Here is a 20382-nt window from a genome sequence, read left to right as displayed (position 1 = left end):
TCTGTCATTTAAGGTTCAATATTGGGCGACAATGTCAACGAATTCCCGCACTTAATGAAATACGTGCTGCGGGTCGATATTTATTCAATAAAATTATCACTTAGCGGTTTATACAGGCGCAACGACGATATATCGATATCAACAATTCGCAATAAGTTTAAAAGTCACGAGACTGCAGAAAAAATGTAATTCAGTTTCTATTTATGATGTATTTTTAAGTGTGTGTTGATGTAATATTACATTCTATTACCACAATAGATCGTGTGTATTCTTTCATTACCTCGAGAATTTGCCATCACCTCCGTGCGGATAATAATAAACATATGATACATTGCGAGCGCAGCCCGCGGAAAACTGCTAATTACAAGAAATTTAGAAATTCCAAATTCGTGACGTTGTTAGAGCATCTAACTTATTCGGAGTTAGTACGACAAATTTGATCAACCGGGATATGAGTATTTTTTTAAGGGGATGTACAAATAGTCAACAATTCCACTGAGTATAGGAGACCAGAACCTAAAGAACTGCTCTACTCAGTCCATGCAAAGAGAGGATCTTACCGGGTTTTGTAGAACTGCACAATATTTATTTAAATAATTAATAAATACAACTGATTTCGCTTGACATTTCAAGTTCTGCAATTAAAATGGCCATCAGAGTTCGATATAAAAAGAAAGGCATGAAGTTACCTTGTGAACGTAACTGCTGGAAATAAAACTTTACTGGGAGTATTCGCATAATGTACAGAATTCTGAGGGCGAACGTCTGCAGGGTATTCGTGTTCTGAAGAAAACATTATTTTATAAATATTAATAGCATGTACCTTTGTGAAAGGATAAGCAATATTCATGTGTTCTAAGAAGCCTGGTCGCAAGGTGACCATGTATCCCTGCAGCAGTTATCGATCCTTGTGTACACAGCATGCCGTATAGTCTTTCGTAATTGCTTCCTCAGATCTTAGGTCAAGTTCAATCTTTCATTCCCGCTGGCTTACACAACGCTCAAAGTGGATATGCATGCCCATGTTTACCCCGAGAGCTCTGTGTGTCTTTCCGTTGTTACTACTACTAAGAAAACACAGGAGGAGGTTGGAGATGAACCAGAGGAATGACTACGAATACGAGACCTCTCTGGGCCATTTTTTGAAATATCGCACTCCACATTCATTCATTGTATACTCTCCTGTTATTATTTCTTACTTAGAAAGAAAAAGTCTGGCATATTTATGATTATCGTACTTTTCTAAATTTTTAACCGGGCAAGTTAGCCGTGCGGTTAGGGGGGTGTATCTGTGAGCTTGCATCCGTGAAATAGTGGAATCGAACCCATCTATCGGCAGCTCTGAATATGATTTTCCGTGGTTTCCCATTTACAAACCAGGCAAATGCTGGGGTTGTACCTTAAGTAAGGCCACAGCCGCTTCCTTCTCACTCCTAGGCCTTTACTATCCCATCCTCGCCAAAATACCTATTTATGTCGGTGCGACGTAAAGCAAATCCTAATTATTTTTGAAAATTATTTGTGTGGTCGTCCTTCATTCAAGAAAACCTAAGGCCTTCATATCTAGTGGAGTTAAAGTGTTTCAGGTGTTTAGTGTTGAATTGTCTACTTCACAATTGATTTCTGAGAGAGAAGAAGTAGATTGGGAGGATGCTTATAACTTCTTGTAGTTTCTGTTTCTATAATGGTTTGATTTACGTATTTTGCGACGTTTGAAATAAAATATGCAAGAGAGAAATTAAGATGAACAATGTAACCTTCACTAAAAACGTTAGTAAGATGATTCCTTTTTCATAAGACATGATCTTTCACTGAAATATAGTAGCACGCTTTTCTTAATATAATCATGGGAAATGGGAGAGAAATTAAATTTACAAAATGACAGAGACAACATTTACAAAGACATGTAAGAGAATAATATTTTTCAAATTAAAAAATGTTAGGCGCGTTGTAATAAAGAAAAGTAAGATATTATCATAATGTCATAATGAACTGTCTTAATGAAACAAAGGATTGCATCTTGAAAGAAAAAGTAAATAAATAAAATTACCGCTTCGTACACAAGAAAATGTAAAAGTCCTCCTGAATGAGAAAACAGAAACGGATGATATAGCTATTTTGTACTTTTGTTTTATATGCTGTGTTCTTTTAGAGGGGCGCTCATATTTATTCTAGAATTATTGTTAAATATGATAACAATGAGAGTGTAGGTAAATGTAATTCTGATAGTAAGTGCTGTAATTGAAACCATATCAGACATAAATAGACTACATCGTGCACATTTCTTCGCACTGAAATAACAGTAAATTTATTGTTTCCCTTGATTAGTAAAAGCCAGTATAGCCAGAATGTTTAATCATAGAAAAATCTTACTCAGTTCCCGAGAAAATGCCAGTCGAGGAGAAGTGATTTGTGAGTATTGTGAGTGCGTGACGTCACAAGCCACACCTCTTGGAAGACGAGCACATGTGACGTTGTTCCGCTTGTCTCTTCTCAATCCTAAAGGTTGGCCAAAATCTACCCCTAAATGTTACCTGTTTCCCTTTTCATCCGGAATTCTTCTGATCGTGAGTGTACGTTGGCGGGTCTGGCGAAAAAAGTGATCAAACCGAGTTACGTGGTGAGATTCAATATCATACGGAAACATCGTAGTGACCAATCTCGCTTGCTGTGAACTGATGTATTATTGCACGATAACACTAGGCCATACTGTGTAACAGCACTTGTGAGCTGCTATAGTGGCACCATTAAGAGGAACTCAGCCACCCAGTGGTATTCGGGCACCTACTAATATCCGAATATTTGACATCTTGAAGAAGCACGCAGGTGGAAGAGTATTAAGTACCTCCGGTGCAGTTCAGAGAACCTCCATTTCCTGAAATCGGGCAACTCTTTATCATAATTGAGGAGTATGAGTTCAAAAGGTGCTATATCCACGTTAAGAAAGTTGTAGGAAAAGCGCAAGAAACGTAAAATAAAAGGCATATGGACGAGTTGGGCACAGTTTTTGAGAAACTACATCTTCCTAGTCTGGGCTGCTCATGGTAATCGACAATTCACAAAAACTGAAATGCATGTGGACGTAATACTGATTAATTGTTTTTGGAAGTGGAAATAGCACCTTTTGAACGAACACTCCTCAATTAATGGATTTATATTCGTATAGGAATATGGGTATCATATATAAAACAACGTTTACCAGGCTTTTATTATCTATTACACATTTATGTAGGAGTTGGGTAAATTAAACTCTCGAGCTGGCAAGCGTTTGGTACAATGTGTTTGTGCCTTTCGCACAGTGGCAGAGCTTTATACCAGCCGTTCTGTGCCTTCTAGAAAGCTGTACTGTCAAATAATATAATCTCCTCACTTATTGCGAACGGTTTGAAAAAAATGATGCAAGTTATTTCAATGTGCATATTTCTGAAGTCAATGACTTTTGGCATAATTTATACTTAAAGAGTGTCCAATGCTCGTAATATATCCCTTCCACTAAGTATAAAAGAGTATAAAAGCAAGCTCCTCTGTAGATCATATGACTGGATCTCAAACATTCATTGCTTTTAAAAGTTTCAAATCTCGGTACCTGCATATTAGATTTTTGCTTAAAGAAGAGGACGTGGGTGAGATGTTCTACTAAATTATCATGTCTCAAAAGTTAATATCGTTCTCAACACTCTATAGTCATTTATTTGCCATCTCCAAGGATGGTGAGAGACCTCGCCATATGGTCCGTTTCTCTGTGTCACGTGTAGACGCAGTATCAAACCCTGGACAGATTACTAGGGTTGAATCAGGGTAAAAAAGAATCATGTGCGGTAGCAAATGTTAACTGCAGTCCAGCGAAATGGATGCTCGGATCAGAGAATTATATACTCTGTAGAGGATACAGCCCGTTAAAGGCCTTAGCTAGCAAATACGACTACTAGCTTACCAGATATCCTGGAATTATTTGAACACCGCTTGGTCAAGGTAACGACATTGCTTGGCTTGCATGATTATTGCGCTGTCTTTCATATCAGACAGCTCCTCAGTTCGTCTCACGAGTCTGCTGAAGGAATCCCTGGAATGGACGGAATTTGAACCGGAGTCCCTGAATTAAAGACAGGCACACTACCCCTACACGACAGGTGGCAGAGAGTTATACACATAACCCAAAGGTGGCCCACTGATAGAACGCCAAAATAATTCAAGATACACAATATAATTATGCGTGCTTGACAACACTAGAGTCATGTCTACAACCCATTGCACAATCTGATAGTTAGAGCTGGTTATTTAATTATTTTATTGCATTATTTAAATATCTAATAACAAATCACGAAGTGATTAAAGGGAGCAAGTGCAGAGCAGAGTGCAGAGCGAGCTCGCAAACATAATCAAAGTTAGGAAATCAGCACTTACAGACCATATCCTACGAGGTAGAAAGTTCAGGCTACTACATCTATTAGTATACGGCTAGACACAAGGCAAGCGAGGAGGTGGTGGACGACCGATGTCATGGCTTCAACACATCGAAGACTGGACTTGCATCAACAACAGCGAAAAAGTTCTTCAGATTATGCAAACAAAGGGGTGCTTTCTCCAGGATGTTCACCAACGGATTTGGCATTTGAAGTATAAGAAGAAGAGGAATCTTCAAACATTGTTTTCATCAGTTACTAGCGTTTGTTAATCATTTATGCTAATCTACATTAATGCGGTTCCCGTTGGTGAGTGCTTTTCTAATTGACTAGTAGCTTACATTTAAAAACTTGCCAATTAAGGCTTTCACGACAAAATATCGAAGAACTGGTTCTATTGTTGTAATTTTATTTTAAAACAGCCTCGAAGTTTAAATGTGGAATGTCACAGATATTTTACATTTATTCTAAACAATTGTACAACAAGAAAATTCGAAATATTCTCTTAGAATATTGAATATGAACGCCTACAGACATTTGAAGTGCGCCTGCGCTATGATCTAAGTGTATCTTATTGGCATGCAATTTTTCTGCTTCAAAATTGGTTGTTCCCCCTCCTGCTCCTTCCCCTTCCCTCCTCAAGCGTAGTCTTGGTGGCTGGGTGTCCAGCAGTTGAGTATCATTATTTTGTCGCTCGATCTGACTATGTACTTTGGGGTTCCTTTCGAACCCGAGGCTGCTGGGCTGAAAGCATCGGAGTGTAAGTCGTGAGTGTATGTTGTATTTGCATGTTGAGTAAAATGTTAATGCTTGTGGCAGCGAATTGGCGTGTAATTGGGTAAGAGTTGTGCTTCTGTGCGTGCTGTGCTGTGTGCATGTAGCCCAGGGGCCTAGGGGCCTGGTGAAGGCCGTTCCATTTTAGTAATTTGTATATTATTGTGTATTACTTTTGGTAATACACGTTCTGTTCTCTTGTACTGAATGTACGAGGCCAATAGAACTTTATTGCTTTATTGTTATAAGGTGCTTGAGTTAGGTTCTTGTAAGTATTTTGCTAGCTTATAATAAAGGGCAGATGAGTGCACGGATGGAAAACTCCCTCAGTTCACCTCGCTTCCCTCTGGGTATGTTCCTTTTGCCTCGGCCCTAACGCTAGTACCTTCTCAGGAACGACAATATTTTTTATCAAGTAATACGGATAGGAATTTGAATTCCTTGCCTCCCGTGGTACCTGGCACTGTCACTTTAAGGGCCTGAACCTCCCGCACTGACAATGAATGAATTGAGTTGACTTTTTCACTCCTCTGGATTCATTTGCGTACTTGTTCTTAAACCAATTGGTTCGAGAGGAAATACAGTTACCCCGATGGCTTTGTTCTGTTTCTTACATAATTTACGACGAGACGACGTGGTGCGAGAGAACACAGAATTGCTTCTTGGTATCGCTTTCATCTCTATATCTCTGTAAGAGCGGTTCATTAGGCAAGCTGTGAAATGTCAATAGGCTTTAGGATAGTCATTGACTTACAGGGGAACTAAATCTGTTTCACATCGCTAGCGTCTCTACCGCTGCTTTATCTATTCTACTGACATGCAGCTGTGGTCTCGTTTCGATGCAGAGATGATTTAAAATTTAACCCGAGCTCTACTAAGTGTAATTTTAAATTCTTTATTATGTTTCAAAAATGATGAAGGTTCATAATATAGAAGAACTAGCTCATGATGAAGGCTACTATCTTACTACTTTGGTTATTTCCATATTTGCCGTGGAGAATACTTGAAGACCTGCCCGGAATAATGATGTCACCAACAAATCAGTAATTTTTCAGGAGAGAGAAAAAATATTTTTGGGGTTTATTTCATGGTATTGAACCCATTTGTGTTCAGTGTATTCTACTTGAATTAATTGAATATACAAGCATACAGTGCAAATGTATTCATCTATTAACAACAATATTTTATTGTTATAGCTTAAGTTTTTAAAATAATTGATGAACTGGAAGTGATACAGTGGAAAATAATCTGTATGTCTTACGTTTGCAGATAACAGAAGAGAAATCCTGTACATGCACTTGGAACAAAAGTAATTGAAAATAATATTAGGGAAACAGTAAAAATAACAACAATAACTATAAAAATATCAAGAAAATATTTCAAAATATGGACGGGATTTCTTCTATGGACTTTATTTAAATGATCTATTACACCTGGTGATGAACCGACACAAGCACTGACCACCCTCTTGACTGATGTTCCATCCTTACACCGCGCAGGACAAAGTTCTGCTGGCCGTAAACCAGCTTGAAGTTCAAATATAAGATATTAAGATGACACTGCGACATGGAGGGGTGATGATACACGCTATTTCCACTGAAATCTCACTTTTCAAAAATTTGTTGGTTGTATCCTTATTCCGAGGATGTAGTCAATTTCAGAAGAATATTTGGAGAGATGAATTCGATACTATCAGAACTTTTTATGTAAAATTTCATTGTAAGATATGTCGACGAATGATTATCTTGCAGTATTTTCCCTTAAGATATGTGTGTTGGGTATTCACCCCGAAGGCTGGTTTGATCCTCCACAACTCTGCCAACAGCTGCCATAAACAGCCTAGGCGTCACTGAAAAGGCATACTAGGGAAATGAAAGTGATGTAGTTTCCCGTTGACTTCCTCACCGGGCCTAAAGTTGCTATTACATACTAGTCTGCTAAGCCCACTGAAATGCATGCATCAACTGGCCCTGTGAGCGATGCATTCACACTATTCATAACAGGGACTGGCTGCATAAGGAACGGTATTACTAGCATCGCTCATACCTCGGTCATTTTCATATTGTCAAAGGCAAGGAAGAGATTGAGACAGGTCAACGAAAGTAACAAATTTATTCTAGCCCATACCAGAGGACATAGTGCAGTGTAAACACTACATCTCTCCAGCAAAGGCATTCCCGTAAGAAAACAACCACCAAAGAATGCCACCCTGAGCCTATAGCATTACTAAGAACCCGGTTCCTATTATTATTATTATTATTATTATTATTATTATTATTATTATTATTATTATTATTATTATTATTATTATTATTTCTTTCGGCCAACTAAGGACCACGTCATTTCAACTGTTTCCCTTGAGCATTAATGCTGGTCCAGTATTCCTTCATTCGTATACGGTGTTACTCTTTTCGCTCTTCCGTCCATGCCTTTACAGTTTTCATCTTCGGCTTTGGTAGGAAACTCTGATGTTCTTGGAGTTTTTTTCTTAAGTGGGACACGCTCCTGGATATCTTCAAATGAGATCCCTATCTCCTGCATTTCGTTTTGTACCTTACTGAACCATGCCCCCTTTGCCTTTTTTATCAGAAAATCTCATGAGGAATATCAGGTAGAATGGAGTGTCCTTCTGTACTACTCACTTGAATATTTCCAATATTTTGCAAATAGGTTGTAAATCATTTTACAGATATATGATTCGGTGAGAGCGATGTTTGAAGAAAGTGAGGGTTTGGCGGCCGTGGCCTATACCAGGAACTGTCCCGGCATTCACCTGAGTGCAACATAATGGAAAACCATAGAATAACAATTCTGTGGACCACCGTCTCCCGAATGCAGAGCTGTAGAGCGACGGTAGAGCCGTGGCCCTCGGTAAGCCAAAACTCACTCGGCTTGGTTAGTCTGCAGTAATGCAGAACGTGCTCACCGTTATGGCCGAAGCCAACTCTGCATCCAACAACCACGAACCACTAGTAGTTCCTGAGCTTCATCCAAACTACAAGAGATGCCACTGAGGGATGTCAGTGGTCATTCGTCCGATTTTAGTGAAGTATTTGCAGATTTTAACAGAAATATAATTAAAAGTAAGGTCTTGTAATTTTTACTTGTTATTTTAGTCTGAAGTACATATAAACCGTAATCTGCATTTGTCTAATAATCAGGATCAGCCACAGCATTCATTGTCCGTTCGTACCTCCATCACTGATTCATTCCGAACTACGTGGTGTTTACTGGCTTTGTGAGTCGCTTATCAAGTGATCGGGGTTCGCCAGTACATGATTTTTATCATTACTGCTTTGCCTTGGATAGTTCCATTTCACAACATTGGTAGGCAATAATTTTGATAAAATAAAAAACATACCTTTACAATACTAAACGTATGCTTGAACATGGGTTTATTGTTAATAAAATATTAGTTTTTCACTTGAATTGAATAAAAAAGTAATGAAAACATCATCCTTGATTCTTATGATGTCCAGAGGAAAGCCAAGACGATGTACATTATTTCCTTCCGGTTAAAAGAGTTTTCTGTTATTTCGTAATCACCCTCACTCATTCTTGTAATTTGGAGAGGAATAAAGGTAAATACTTTCTTGACTTTCTACATTAACACCATATACGAGTAGGAACACTTTTTTCAACAGAATATGTAATACGAAGGCTACAAATAAGTATGTTCAGTCCGTCAGCGATTCCGCTGATGGGATCCTCAACAGCTCTGCCATCAGCTGTCATAGATGACCTAGGCATCACTGAAGAGGCGTACTGGGGAAATGAGTGAGGTAGTTTCCCGTTGCTTACCTCACCGAGCCAGAGTTGCTATTACATATCAGTCTGCCAAGCCCACTGAAATGCATACACCAACCGACCATTCATAGCAGGGACTGGCTGCATAAGGATTGGCATTACTAGCATCGCTCATACCTCAGTCACTAGTAGAGAAAATATTGATAGAACGAAATATTTAATAAACCAACAAGTACAATTACATTACATTCCTCCGATTCCGCAATTATACTTGTACAAGTGCCCTACTGCGCGGAGTACAGATGCCATGTCTGGAAATTGGCGGCCAGGGAGTTACTCCAACTTCGGAAACAGGTCAAAGTCAGCAAGACTCATGTCTGGTGAGTACGGAGGGTGTTCAAAGACCTCCCAATGCTACCGTTGAAATAAGAGTTTGACATCGTCTGCGAGATGATAAAATGCATTGTCAAGCAACACGATAGGGCGATAATCTCGCAGTGAACGTGGACGTTTGCGCCACATACCCGGACTTAACTGTCGCTCCAGACATCGGCAATAGTGGTCACTGTTGACTGTTTGTCCCTCAGACACAGCGTGCGTAAGAATAACACCCTCGTTGTCGTATACCACAGTCAGGATAAGCTTCACCCGACTGCGTTCCTGTGACGCCATTCGTTTGCTTGACGCTTCAGTTCAGCCTCGAGCCCACGTCTCATCAATGGTACGCTGCAGAAATGCCGCTCCTTCGCTGCGGTATCTGACCAGGTGGATGCCAACCAGTGCATACCGGTGCCATTTCTGTACGTCGGTGAGTTGATGTGGAACCCGACGAGACAAAATTTCCCTCATATTGAGACATTTCATCAGTATGTGACACACCGATTGATGACTGAGACTAGCCTCTACGGATAACTCCATCGATGGTCTGCGGAAACGAGGCCACTCACGATGTCAATCTGATGTTGATGAATGGACGCGGTGCAAATTCGCAGTCTCATTCTGACCTGCACGAAATGCCTTGAACCATCGTGCAACCATCTTATACGGCAATGCATTCTCACCACAGACATCACGTAATCCTCGATAACATTCTGAAGCATTTTTGCCAAGGACAATCTGGCACGAACGTTGAACATCTTTTGAAAACATGCTTTACAGAGGTGACATCGACACTCTTCACTTCAACGTCACAAAGCAACAACACTCCCAAATGGATGCCAGTTAAACACACACTACACATCGACAACAGCAGCACTTGACCGCTCCCGTATCCTATTTGCGCATGCCCGAACTCCTGCGAGTGTCTGGACTACATGTCCATACTTTATTTGCAGCCCTCGTATTTGTACATTCTCACAGTTAAAATGACAGGGATTGCGCTAATATAATGTATTCTTACGGCTTTCCATACTAAGTATATATTCTTGTTCGTAGAATTTGGGTTGTGTAATATTCCGTTACATTCATTATCAGTAACTATACAGAGACGAAGGTAAACATCATCTCCAGTTAAAAGGTCAATGAGTATAAACTGATTTTCAGCCCACTCTGGGAGTAGCATGCGATCATTTTCGTAAATGTTAGGATCACTTTTAAAAATATCCTACTCCTTATTTAACTCTCCGCGAGGTAGTGTTGTGTGGGATAGATGAATCTTGAAAATGAAGACAGAAATCATCTTAGTAAGGAGCGGAAGTATAGTAACATAGGCCAGGTTCCAACATCCTTCAACAAGCCTTATGAGATCCTTTATTCCCATTATTTTTATGTTGGAATGTCTGCATTTTTTGCGGTGCTCACCCCACTTTAGAATTCCTGTAATTTACGGACGTCTTACAGACCAGTAGTTCGGTAAAAAAAAGTTTAATTCTACCGAACACTGCCTTCTAAACCGCTCCCTACTAAGTACAGTAGTATATTAAATCGCTCCCTGTTATAAAATATATTAATTCTTCATTTAATACCCAGAGAATGCACATCCGATATTTGAATTATCTTGGAACCAGACAGCTGAGGCAAAGCTTGGCGGATGATGAGAGATGTAGGAGTTCTTGACTACAAGAGCTAATAAAGTTTACTAAGTGAGTTACCCCGCCTAGTTTCATAGCACGACGCCTCCTTAAGATTGATATGATCTGTGTGAGGCTTGAGAAACATTCTGGTGTTACCAACAACTTGAGGTAAAGTTAAGATTAATTTCCACCTCATCTCACGCAGTAACAGTATGAAATGCATATCATGAAGACTTGATTAGAACCCGTAATTTTAAAGAGTTCCCTAGTAATATACAGACTCATTATAGACTGTTATACCTTTCAGCGTTCAGTCTGCAAATCTTTGTGAATTTACTATTCGCCTCCACAATCCTCTGTTTGTAACTATCTCTATGGCCTCGTTTAGTTCCATCCCACTGATCTTAAAATCATTAGAAATCGAGTTTAACCATCACCGTATTGGTCTCCCTCTAGTTCTCTTACCATCCATGACCGAGTCCATAATTTTCTTTTTTCTTTACAATTGACTTTACGTCGCACCAACACAGATATGTCTTATGGTGACAATGGGATAGGAAAAGACTAGAAGTGAGAAGGAAGCGGCTCTGGTCTTAATTAAGGTACAGCCCCAGCATTTGCCTGGTGTGGAGATGGGAAACCACGGAAAACCATCTTTAGGTCTGCCGACAGTCGGTTTAGAACTCACTATCTCCCGTATGCTAGCTCACAACTGCGTGCCCCTAACCACATGGCCAACACTCCCAGTCCTCTGTAAGTATCTTGAACTAAGAACTCATTCTACTATCGATTCTCATTGCAACCCAATTGCTCAATTGCTTTTGATTGCATTAAGTAATCTACCCTATTAACCAAAATCTGTCAGTAAGCTTAATGTAATTTCCTTCTCCACTCTATCCATTCCTCTGGTAGAACTTTTAATTATCGGGCGCATACTGAAGATCTGATCCTGAGTGCCCTTCTGTGGTCTGAAATTACACTGGTTTTCGTTCAACTTACTCTCAAACGTTGATTTCACTCTCCCTTCCAAAATGCCCGTAAACACCTTGTCTGGTAAGCTCATTAATGAAATACATCAATAGTTTTTCCCTTGCTTATAGACAGGCGCTATTACTGCTTTCGTCCAATCAGAAGGTACCTTACTATCATTCCATTCTGTGGCGGTATAATTCAAAGAGTACTGGTATAACTACTGCCATCTATGACTGTTAGTATGCGTGGACTTTAAAATGTATCATTTAACAATGTCCCATGAACTACTAGACAGCAATTGGCTGCGATTTGTTAATTGTGGTACATCTAATATCTTCATTGGACGACGTTGAGTAATTTCTACGGCTTTTCCTTGACTCCGCTGCGGGTTAGTCAATTGTCAACGTGCGTTGACCTGTGGTCCTACTCTGTGAACAGAGTGTCGGCATCTGATCGTCTCCAGGATGGCTGTGTTTGAAGAGACGCTCTGTCTAGCCATTATGGCTAAGGGAAAAGATTACCGTCCACCCTAGTTAAGAGACTGAAGTGGCTGTGGAACCTTTTATTTATCAGAACCTACCGTGATAAGTCATCTGGTTGTTTTTAATTTTATTCTTAAGGTGGCGGATTAGTGCTGTGTGATATCAATTCTTTCTGTTCCCCTCTAAATTTCAAGGTGATATCCGGTATGTACTTTGACGGCCTTAAAACCAAAACAACATGTGGTCCCCGTAATTACGGGTTCTTTCAGTATTATATTTAAAGACTATTCTAGGCTCTGCTAAGGCCTAGTAGCATGTTATTATCATTGTTAATATTTAAATTTATCGTTCTCAGATGTGTTATACTTCACTTAATTTTCTTGGGTTACTATTAGTAGGTCTTCTTGGAACTCATGTATTTTCTATATAATATTGAAGGTGCTATTGTCCTTTTGGAGCTTTATTTGCTTCAATGTTACGGATTTATTCTGTTTCTTGTAACCTTAATTCTTGCTATTGTTGTCGCTCCATCTTGCAACGGTTATGCCATTGTTATGTCAAGATTATGGGGACTGATAAGATATGATATAATGTGATATGCATTGCATCACCGTTACGAATTAATTGTCCTTCGAGAAGCGTTGTGCATCTGACGCTTGGGTGGTGTAGAGGTCAAGACCTGATTGGTGATGACTGTGGTTTATTTTACCTCATATTATACAACATTGACGATGTGATTTATGGAATGTGATCGTTACTATATTTCCTCGGTTTAATGTGTGATGTGATTTTGTGAAATTAATTATTTTTGGTGTGAATATGTCGTGTTTTGACATGTCGCCGACTTGTACATTTTCTAATTTCCTACTTCGCCTTCTACCACTTGTGGTATTTTGAATTAGTTGGTGGGGATATGTCTTCTACCCTTCTGGTTTTTCTTCTTAATTTTATTTCTTATGTGACCTTTAAATGATAGTGTTATTTTCGGTGCTCTTCAATATTCTAATAGAAACATTTTTTCAACTAAGAGGGGTACCCCGTTCTTTTAAAAATGTTGATTGAGAGCTCTAAACCCAGTATAATCATATGATTATTGATTTAGAGGTTTTCGTCTTACAAAAAAAAAAAAAGAGCTGCAGTTCGCGTGAAAAGTATAAGAAATAGGTTTGTGATTTAATATGATTCTAGGGAATGGATTAATTTCTTATTCTTTATTTAATTTAGTTCTTGTTAATTTTATGAATTATTTATGTGTGTTACTCCCCTTTGTTAAAATATTCTTATTTATTAAATTTTTATGTGATTAAAACTACTTAGTGTTTCAGGGTATTTCAACCGAATTTCTCTATCCTATTCCTCTGGATCCACCCTTTGTTGAGTTCCTTTTGACCTTTGGTTCCGCCCGGATTCCATCCCTTCCCAATCCTGTGTCTGCGTTTTTATCGGTGCCTACCCTAAGTAGTTATCGTGATATCGCGCTTGAATGGCCTCTTGTCTCTTTCGTGGTAGTACTGGCAATCGAAACTGAGTTATGGCGGTCTTGTGCCGTCAGTTGTTTCGTCATCCTTGTATTCGGTTGTTAGTACGCCACGATTCCATTTCATCCCTGCCTTCCCACTATAATTCACCATTTGTGCTATAATTTCGTCTATTTCTGCTAGACTATGAAAATGGAGTTTTTACCAACCTTTCCATTTTTTTCACTGACATCTTTGTACTCCTCCCCATGAGTTCAGTTGTTCGCGACCTCAGTAGCAAGATTTCCTTTTAAGCTGAGAATATTTTCAATATATTCCTTTCACTTGTCCATTGACCCCTAGAATCTAATATGAGTTCATCTAATTTACCCAAAACACTATTCAGTTTCAGTTTCCCACCATTTCTAAGATTTTTATTACTCTCTAGAAAGGTTTGACTGCCGCTTGATCTTGTCTTTCCAGGTTATTACAAAAATCTTCGCATGGCTTCTTCTTGTATTAAACAATTACTGGCTTCGCTTCCATTCTTCATCAGCATACAATTCTCCGTCTGCATCAATCGATTGTTTGGAGTCAGTTCTTGTGCGCCTTATTTTTACGTTTACAAGCCGTTCTGACTCCCTCATTCCTCCAATATGTTAGTTTTTCGCATCTATACACACAGTTGTTCGCGTGTATTCCCTTGCTGATTCTACCGCAGAATCCTTGTATGCCAGTCATTCTCTTTCGATATCCTGAACCTGCTTGCTCTCTATTGCTTGGAACTTTTCACTAATCATATCCGCGTACTACTGTTTAAATACCTCGTCCTGGAGATTTTATACCCTGATTTTTCTGCAAACAGATTTCTTTCTCTCTATCCTAGGTCTTGATATAGCTAATCACAGATCAGATAATGGTCTGTATAGTCGAAGAATAACCAGAATACCTGCATTCCAAACATATTTCCTGATTTCAAAGTCTGTTGTGATACAATCTGTTATGGATCTGGTGCCCCTACCCTCCCATGTGTAACAGTGACCAGCCATGTAATTGAAGAATGTATTCGTGACTCCTAATCCCATACTAGCACAAAAGTCCGGCAAACGTTTACCATTCATATTAGGCTCCATTTCTTCCCCACATTTACCCATCACCTTTTTATATCCTTGAGCTCTATTTTCACCTCTCGTTTTGAAGTATCTTTACCGTTGACCCTTATTACGATATCAGATAGTGTTTTATAAAAGTAAACTTCACTCTCAAATGATGAATAGACTGAGGCAATTCTCGTCCTGATTCCCCCAGCAGCTAAATTTACTCACGTCATTCGCTCATTTACGTGCCTAACAGAAGCTATGTTGCGTGCATTGGTATTCCTGATGAAGAGTTCTTCTCCACACTCTGAACTTCCTTTCTTCCAGTTCCTGTTAAGAACACGTTATAATCTCCTATCTCTTCCTCATGATGTCCCCTTACACGAATATCATTAACTTCTTGTAACACATCCTCTTTGCTGATTCACCCAGCTCTACTATCTTTCTTGCATTAGCCTAAGTAAGATTGAGAGCTCCTGATCGAATTCCATTTCGTTCGCCAAGTTGTTTCCGAGAAGTCCCTGGCCTGTTAATAACGAAGAGACCGGGCGAGTTGGCCGTGTGCGTAGAGGCGCGCGGCTGTGGAGCTTGCATCCGGGACATAGTAGGTTCGAATCCCACCATCGGTAGCCCTGAAGATGGTTTTCCTTGGTTTCCCATTTTCACACCAGGCAAATGCTGGGGATGTACCTTAATTAAGGCCACGGCCGCTTCCTTCCAACTCCTAGGCCTTGCCTATCCCATCGTCGCCATAAGACCTATCTGTGTCGGTGCGACGTAAAGCAACTTGCAAAAAAAAATAACGAAGAGAGTACTACATTACTACCTTAGGTTCTAAGTTTGATTAAAACGTTCTGAGCGTGTTAGATAAACATTTTGTGAAGGAAGATGTTATCCTACTTCCCTAATTAAAGTTATAATTCTTCAGTCGGTCAAAATGTGATAGAGTTGTCGATTCCTGTTTTCTGCTGTATCCGTATTCACAACACAGTGTCATTTTCGAAAATTTAAACATTTGTATGAATCCTACTTAATAATCTAGTATCGAATATACTGTAGTCGTCTGTGAGAAGTCGGGTGGAGGCGCGTAAAGAATGCGAGGGGTGAGTATGGCACCTGCGATGCGCTAGGCTCTAGTCTCATGGCCCGACAATAAACACCTGTTCCGTCCGCGGTGACTTGCGAACTGAGGTACTCTTGTGAAGTTCCAAAGTGATAGTGTTATTGTGCTTTAGTTGAACATTTACTGTAAGGGCTGCATAATGAACAGTTTAATAATGCACACGCATCTCTTTCAAAGAGCTCGCACTGGCTATTACGACTCATGTTTGGTGCTCAATGTAGAATGTGCCGTACCTACAAGATGCCGCGCCTTCTTTTCAGACTCACATAATAGGTCTGTGCACTGAGTGAATCAATTGTGCCAATTTTTCTTAAATATATACAAGTTGCCACGAGTTTAGTGTACCTTAGTCATATCCTGCGCGACATGTTACAGCAATTTTGTGTTCATTAAGCCTGAAGTAGTCTTCCATGCGAACGCTAAAACTGTACAAGAAGCAGTAAATTTAGAAACACCGTAATCTTTTATGGAGAGCGAAGTCCAATTATCTAATGCCATCTTATGGAATTTTAATGTACTATACAAACTATAGAACTGTCACTGGAGAAATGTGTACTTGGTTGGCCTAGGCCGCCATTCCTCTTTTCAAGGAAAACTATTTAACCTTTAGAAATGTTTTTTATGAACATCCACAAGATTTATATCTATACGAGAGGTGAATTATATTTTGATAATAATTAATATTATGTCTGATCAAATATTAAATGTGAGGAACCTTAACATTCTAACATAATACCACAGTACCAACTGTCACTGAAACACACAACTGTGATTACATCACTCAACATAGTGTTGGCGTCAGGAGGGGCATCGGCCGTAAAACAGGGCGAAATCGACATGTACGGCACAGTCGCAACCGCGAACCCTCAGGTATGGGATAAGTGGTACAAGAAAATTAAGGATACCTTCATACGTACCACCTTGCAACTACAAAACGGTGGTTCTTGAGTGGTTCAGCTGTGGCTACAATGGGCCACTCTTAACCACAATTAAGTGGTTATTTGTGGTTATTTGAAGTTCGTATCGACCACAAAATTTCCAACCACTCTACACCCGTAAGTGCTGAAATGGATTTCGAAGAGGAAGCATTGTTGTGATTTTTGTATCGTCGACGAAGCCATCGTCATCCAAATAATTTATTGGATTCATCCTATTTTAGAAAACCGTAGCCTTTGCCTCTTCTATGCTGTTGCTATGAGGAGCAGTTAGATAATCCTATATGTTTGGTAAATTGTGTATCTCTCCAATAAAGAATTCCGTACCAAAGGAATCACCTTCGTTAGCCATTTTGCAGCAGCGCTAGAGCGTAAATAGGTATCACCGACTGGAAACGAAGTGATAGACTGAAGTGAGGAGCCGAGCGTGAGGTTCGCAGCACTATCACTGGCGTGTAGTTGGCGTGCCGTTGGCGTTTTACCCGTGTGATTTGCGTTCGACCATTGCCAGCGACGTTTTTGTGAGTGATATCGTCCACTGGTTGAATTTTACTGCAGTATGTGATACATGGGAAGCAATATTGCATTTCCATAAGAGCTCGACACCGCCCACAGCCAACCACTGTTGTGTGATTGTGGTGTGCTTACGAAGTGGTACGTCTAAAGGCAGCCTAAACGTGAGGAATATATGCTCATTTTTGGGCGACTATACATACTCCACTCATTAGGAATGGTTACCAATATCAGGACTTTTTTAAGAAGGACATGTTTCAACACACTATACCTGTTGAACTAAGTCAAATCTGTCTATGTACTTGATTTGGGCAGCGCAAAGGTGGGAAAGGACTAAGAAGGTGCCTATGCATTACAGACACAATTATTGTACAGGCAGCCACTGTGTATAACGTGATGAGCACGGGAGTGACACATTACGTTACACTGAAACAAGACGTAATGCATGAGAAGTACGATGCTTATACTAAGAAAAATTTCTTGGACGAAGACTACCGACTTCGGATTACGTTCCAAAGGTGTTAAACATGGCTGCGTGAAACGATGTCCTTTGGAAATTACCTGTTCGTAACGTGCCAGGGAAATCTGATGGTAACGAAGACGATGAGCACAATGCAAACCTAAAACAACCCGCACATCAGATTAATGAGCCATAACACACGATCTGATCACCAGTCAGTCGTCTGTACCGGGCATATTGCATCACGTTGTGCAAGTCAAACGTGATATATGATCATAACTACTATTGATCATAGTTACTGGGGGCGATGTAGGATGCACAAAAGTTGTTCTATGCGTTAACTAGTTATTACCTTCTTATTACTGGATTGTCAATACACGTATTCCAAGCTATGCACCAAAAACGAACTCGGACAACAAGTGGAAATGTTTTTACGTTAGATTGTAAGCTAGGGGTTGCACAAATTCCTTGAAATAGAGGTGGATAATTCACCCGGTGTATATAATATATTGGATTATGTCGACAATTTTGTGATAAAATTGTTACACAACTAACGTTAAACAAGGCAATGCATATTGTACGTATTGTATTTTCAAGGCCTGTTGAGAAAATAAACGTACCTGAAAATGCCGCACAAATGTGAAGTGTTAGTTGTTTCCGGTACGTGGTGCTGTGTAGTGTTATTCTTCGTAAGTATATAGCCATTTGCCAAACATTTGTGAAGGAATTAGTTATCGTCCGGTGGCTATTAGTTAGCGAGTGTGCGCGGAATGTATTGCAATTGTTGAAATGTCCGAATACTACCAGGGGCATATCAACATTTGCTTCTGCTTCAAACTGGGGAAATGCTTACCGAGATGCAGAGTGATGTGGAGGAAATTCGCCGAGACCAAAGAAAGAGCATCAGGTCGCCATGAATTCCCACCCGAGGGTCAAACGATAAACCGCGGGTCTTATCTCGAATTCTGAGACGTTTGATAGAAATTGTCCGGAGAAAACGACCAGACCTGAGGAAACATAACTCCTCGAACCTCCACCATGACAGCGCGCCAGCTCATGCATCGCTGTTCATTCTTCAATGAACAGCTCCGATGGGCATTTTTATCTTATCCATTCAGAATTTCACCATGAGCAGTTTTTGAACATATCTCACAGTTGATGAAATATTTTGGCAATGCAATGCATACTATACAGTGGAATATCATTGTTTTGATTCATGCATTCGGTGTTCTTCAAACACCACGAAACAAAATGGTAGACATTAGTCGCTTAACACACGTTGTTAAATGCACTGGCTGGATGAATATCATTCAGTCGATGAAATAGGTTGTACATACCTTTGTCTTGGGCCGTCATGAGACTGGAGGAGAGAGTCTGCCGCAGTTTGCTGAGAGCAGTTCCGGACTCGGCTGACTGCTCTGTTCCTGCGGTGGGCTCATTGGTTGTCACCATCTGGAAAATGAAGTGCAGATCTTATTATTGTTGAACTCGTACTTTACATGTTTTATTCTAAGGAAAACATTGCTTGGCTACTTCAAGTTACGGGACACGAACTATGAAATCAATAGTCCCGTGAGCCTTATTTATGTAAAGTCGGCTTTGTAGCCTGTCAAGATGTCTTCACTGTACTCAGTGTGTATTTGTGTTTGTAATTTAGTAATTCGGAAGTAAGACTGGAAACGAAAGAGCCTTGAACTTTGTTGTATGTTTAGTGCTCAGCCCGGAGGCTGCTTTGGACCTCAACAGCTCCGCCATCAGCCATCATAGATGGCCCAGGGGTCACAGAAGAGGCGTACTAAGGAAATGTGTAGTGACGTAGTTTCCCGTTGCTCTCTTCGCCGACCCATAAGTTGCTACTGCATATCAGTCTCCCAAACCACTGAAATCCACCCTCCAACTGACCCTATGAGCGATATTTTCATACCATTCACAGCAGAGACTGGCTGTATAAGGAATTATATTACTAGCATCACTCATACTTCACTTTCATGTTGTCAAAGCCAAGGATGAGACTGGGACAGATAAATGAAGGTAAAAAAATTGTTCTAGCCCAAGCCAGAAGGCACAGTGCTATAGATAACAATCCAATTTTTGCAGCGAATTGAAATGGAAATTCACGTCTAGAAAAACAGAGAATTGGTTATTATTAGGGCCCGGATGTTTATGCAGTAATAGGTTGGAATGCAAACTTACTGAAGCGAATAGTTTACACATTTGAAAATCAAATATAAAATGCAACTTATGTACTATGTTGTTAAAATTTCACGCACACCTTCCCTGTTTCATCTAAATATCTGTAGAGGTGACACTACTGCTTTGTCTCCAAATGCCTGCATTCCAGTGAGCTTTCTACCATGGCCGACCAAAGCCAACTCCCCGTTCAGCAGCACGCCAAAACAGTTACCGT

The 20382-nt window shown here is 40.0% G+C and overlaps 1 protein-coding gene across 1 annotated transcript in view; it reads right to left on the bottom strand.

Moving 5' to 3' along the window:
• Positions 1–20382, bottom strand: part of Fife (regulating synaptic membrane exocytosis protein fife) — a 969278-nt gene that overhangs the window by 863299 nt on the left and 85597 nt on the right. The window contains exon 2 of the mRNA XM_068225089.1: positions 19313–19427. Within this exon, the coding sequence (XP_068081190.1) occupies positions 19313–19427 (115 nt within the window). The remainder of the gene's footprint in view (positions 1–19312; positions 19428–20382) is intronic.

Source organism: Anabrus simplex, chromosome 1, assembly GCF_040414725.1.
Source record: "Anabrus simplex isolate iqAnaSimp1 chromosome 1, ASM4041472v1, whole genome shotgun sequence".
NCBI classification, from domain to species: Eukaryota; Metazoa; Arthropoda; class Insecta; order Orthoptera; family Tettigoniidae; genus Anabrus; species Anabrus simplex.
The sequence above is the reverse complement of the archived record's forward strand: the minus strand, read 5'-3'. Positions and strand labels throughout refer to the sequence as shown.